Source organism: Octopus bimaculoides, chromosome 7 (assembly GCF_001194135.2).
Source record: "Octopus bimaculoides isolate UCB-OBI-ISO-001 chromosome 7, ASM119413v2, whole genome shotgun sequence".
Lineage (NCBI taxonomy): Eukaryota > Metazoa > Mollusca > Cephalopoda > Octopoda > Octopodidae > Octopus > Octopus bimaculoides.
The window spans coordinates 104,127,302-104,130,232 of NC_068987.1; the positions used below are offsets into that span (position 1 = coordinate 104,127,302).

At 35.5% G+C, this 2,931-nt stretch overlaps 1 protein-coding gene across 1 annotated transcript in view; it reads right to left on the bottom strand.

The window, feature by feature from the left end:
* Positions 1-1,655: 1,655 nt before the first annotated feature.
* Positions 1,656-2,931, bottom strand: part of LOC106876073 (breast cancer type 2 susceptibility protein) — a 123,461-nt gene continuing 122,185 nt past the window's right edge. Inside the window, exon 22 of the mRNA XM_014924478.2 lies at positions 1,656-2,608. Coding sequence (XP_014779964.1) covers positions 2,396-2,608 — 213 coding nt within the window. The 3' untranslated portion in view covers positions 1,656-2,395. The remainder of the gene's footprint in view (positions 2,609-2,931) is intronic.

Consider the following 2,931-nt stretch of genomic DNA (forward strand, 5'->3'; position numbering starts at 1 on the left):
TGTTTATGCAGACTGGCATAAAAACTACTGTTATAGCCTTTTCTCTTTATTCTTTAAGTCTTTATTCCTCCTCGTAGGAGGAACCTTGTCTCTAAGATGTCCTCTGACTAAATGATTCACCAAGCAAAGTTTAATGAAATAAGTACTAGAATTGATATGATTGACTAAACCCATGGAAATGGTTCCCAAGAAAAGATGAACATACACAAATTTATAATAGATTTATTTCAGTCACTGGACTGTGTTCATGCTTGGGAACCATTTCCATGGGTTTGTCAATCATATCAATCCAGAGCCACGTAATTATCAAATTATCTACTTAACTATGCAGTCATGTCGAGCTTATTTGTTTGAAAATTTAAGTACTTATAAGTGGCACCAGTATTATTCATCAACAAATTTAGGTGGATGTCTTTATTTTGTAAACTTAACTGGGAGTACTCATTTTCCAACATTAATAACATAATATATTAACAACAACAAAGTTTCAAGTATTTCTAATATAATTTTATTTCCCAGTTTTTTTTTTAAATAAAGCCCAGATAGCCCCTACTCCTTGTGATGACCTCAACAAAACTTCATTTTGCAAGGAATGACACCAAATCCATCAAGTAGTTTCCAGGACCATTTGTCAGGTGAGGATGGCTAAGTCCTCTTATTGAAGAGCACAAGAAGATAGAAGCTTCCAAAATATGGTTAGGTAGTATGAAACAAACATCAGATGGATAGTTCCCTACTGCTCATTCTTGACCAAAATATGTAATGCACACATTAATTCTCAGTTTTGTAATTCAATTAAGTTAAAGAAATATACCATCTGATTTCATAGTGTTTTCTTTGAAGAAGCAAAATAGCCACAATGAATTTATCCAATTTCAGCAAGGACAATGCATCAATAACATTGAAACATTCTGGTACTTTCCCATTTTCCCCATTCACGAAGATATCCCAGCATTCAACAACATGCTGTCCAAATAGACAACAAGTTGTTGAATGCTGGGATATTTTCATAAATAAGTTTCCTTTACTTAAGCACAAAGCTCAAAGGACACAATGCTTACAGTGTTTCCTAAGCTCTGCCAGTGTAATTCCTTTGCAGAAACATTGTTGTACTATCAGGTTCCATTTTACTATACGTGGGACACCAAGCAAATAGAGACAAAGGAAGCAAGATGACTCTATTGAAAGCTGATCTAACATAAGCTTGACAATGTCATTGTACACAGCCAACATAGATGCTTCTTTCTACAACTCCCTTCCAAAAAGTGTGAGCTCCCAAGTTCATTTCATGATCTTTGGATAGTCAATGCCAAGGTCTGCACTATCAAAAGAGAGAAATGGATTGGTGGAGAATGATGGCCAGTGAGATGTAACATTGTCAGTAGCTTCTGTATTTCAAACAGCTAAGACTCTTAGTGTTCTTTTCCCCATGCTGTTAAAATGATGTGAATAACCTTGTTAAGCATTCAAATATGAAGCTCAACAAATATACTTCCATCATCAAAATAGCTTACACTTATATCATGTAGCTTGAAAATTTTCATATATTAAATAGAAAATATTAATATTCTCATACTTTTTCTTTTTGCTAAAAAACACAACCATAGACTGACAGAAACAAAACAAAGGGAAAAATGCACACAGACATGTATGCATACGTGTATATATTTATTTATTTGCTATTGATAGATGAACAAATAAAACATCATTTCATGCCGTTATGTGGAGTTTGAGTGTGGCTTGGATTGGATTACATTTATTTATATGGAGTTCAATTACTTATGTAATAGACAAAGGGCTCTGGAATGGATTCTGTTCATATATAGAGACTCCACTGTATGCATATGTATGTATTTTTAAAAAAAAATCTTTTTACTTGTTTCAGACTGGTATTTATTCTAATGGTCACTTTACTGCATTGCTAAGTTATGGGGATATAACAAACCAACATTGGTTGTCAAGCAATGGTGGGGACAAACAGACACACGCGATGGGCTTCTTTCAAAATCTTTCTACCAAATCCACTCACAAGGCCTTGGTTGGCCTGGAGCTATAGTAGATGACACTTGCCCAAGGTGCCACACAGTGGGACTGAACCATGTGGTTAAGAAGCAAACTTCTTATGACACAGCCACACCCATGCCCATATTTTTTTACTTGCTTCAGTCATTTGACTGTGGCCATGCAGGAGCACCATGTGGTGGTTGTGAAGCAAATTTGTTACCACACAACCACATACGTGCTTATATATAACATTTACAGATTAAGTGATTTAACAAAAAGAGAAAAGATTGTGTTTGACTTTGGCAGATTTACAAGTGGTTAGAACTATTTAATGGAATAATAAATGTGAATGAAAGCAATATAATACAAAACTACATATGTAAGGAACTGGTCATTTTTTAGCTTTGGTTAAGGTAGGAGCCTTAAATGCTTTATGTACAGAAGGAGACGAGCAACTGGCTAAATGAGGCAAGCTGGATGCAGCACCACACGCGAGAAGTCTGGACATTTTCATTTGTTGAGTAACTTTCTGAGCCTTCATGGAATCATCTGAAGATGAAGTGTGCAAAACATTCTCTTTTACATGATATTTCTGCTCTGCACCCTGGGTGTGAGAAAGAAGATGGAAAAGGAAAACCCATAAGACATTTCAAATACTGTTTCAGGAATTTAAAAAGTTAAAAAAGAAAAACTATAAAAAACAAAACAAAACAATAAGCGCAAAAATTATATAATCTGTAAGGTTTTAGCACCCCATTATTACCATCTTTATTGGCTTCCCAGCAACTCCCACTCTTATATAATATAGGGTAGCCATGTATCTGCTCTGTGACAAGACAACTATGATTGTCCCTCTATCATACTTTAGCATTTCAGCATCTGGCAGAAAGCCACCTCCACCTCCCAAATAACTCCCCCCCCCCCCCC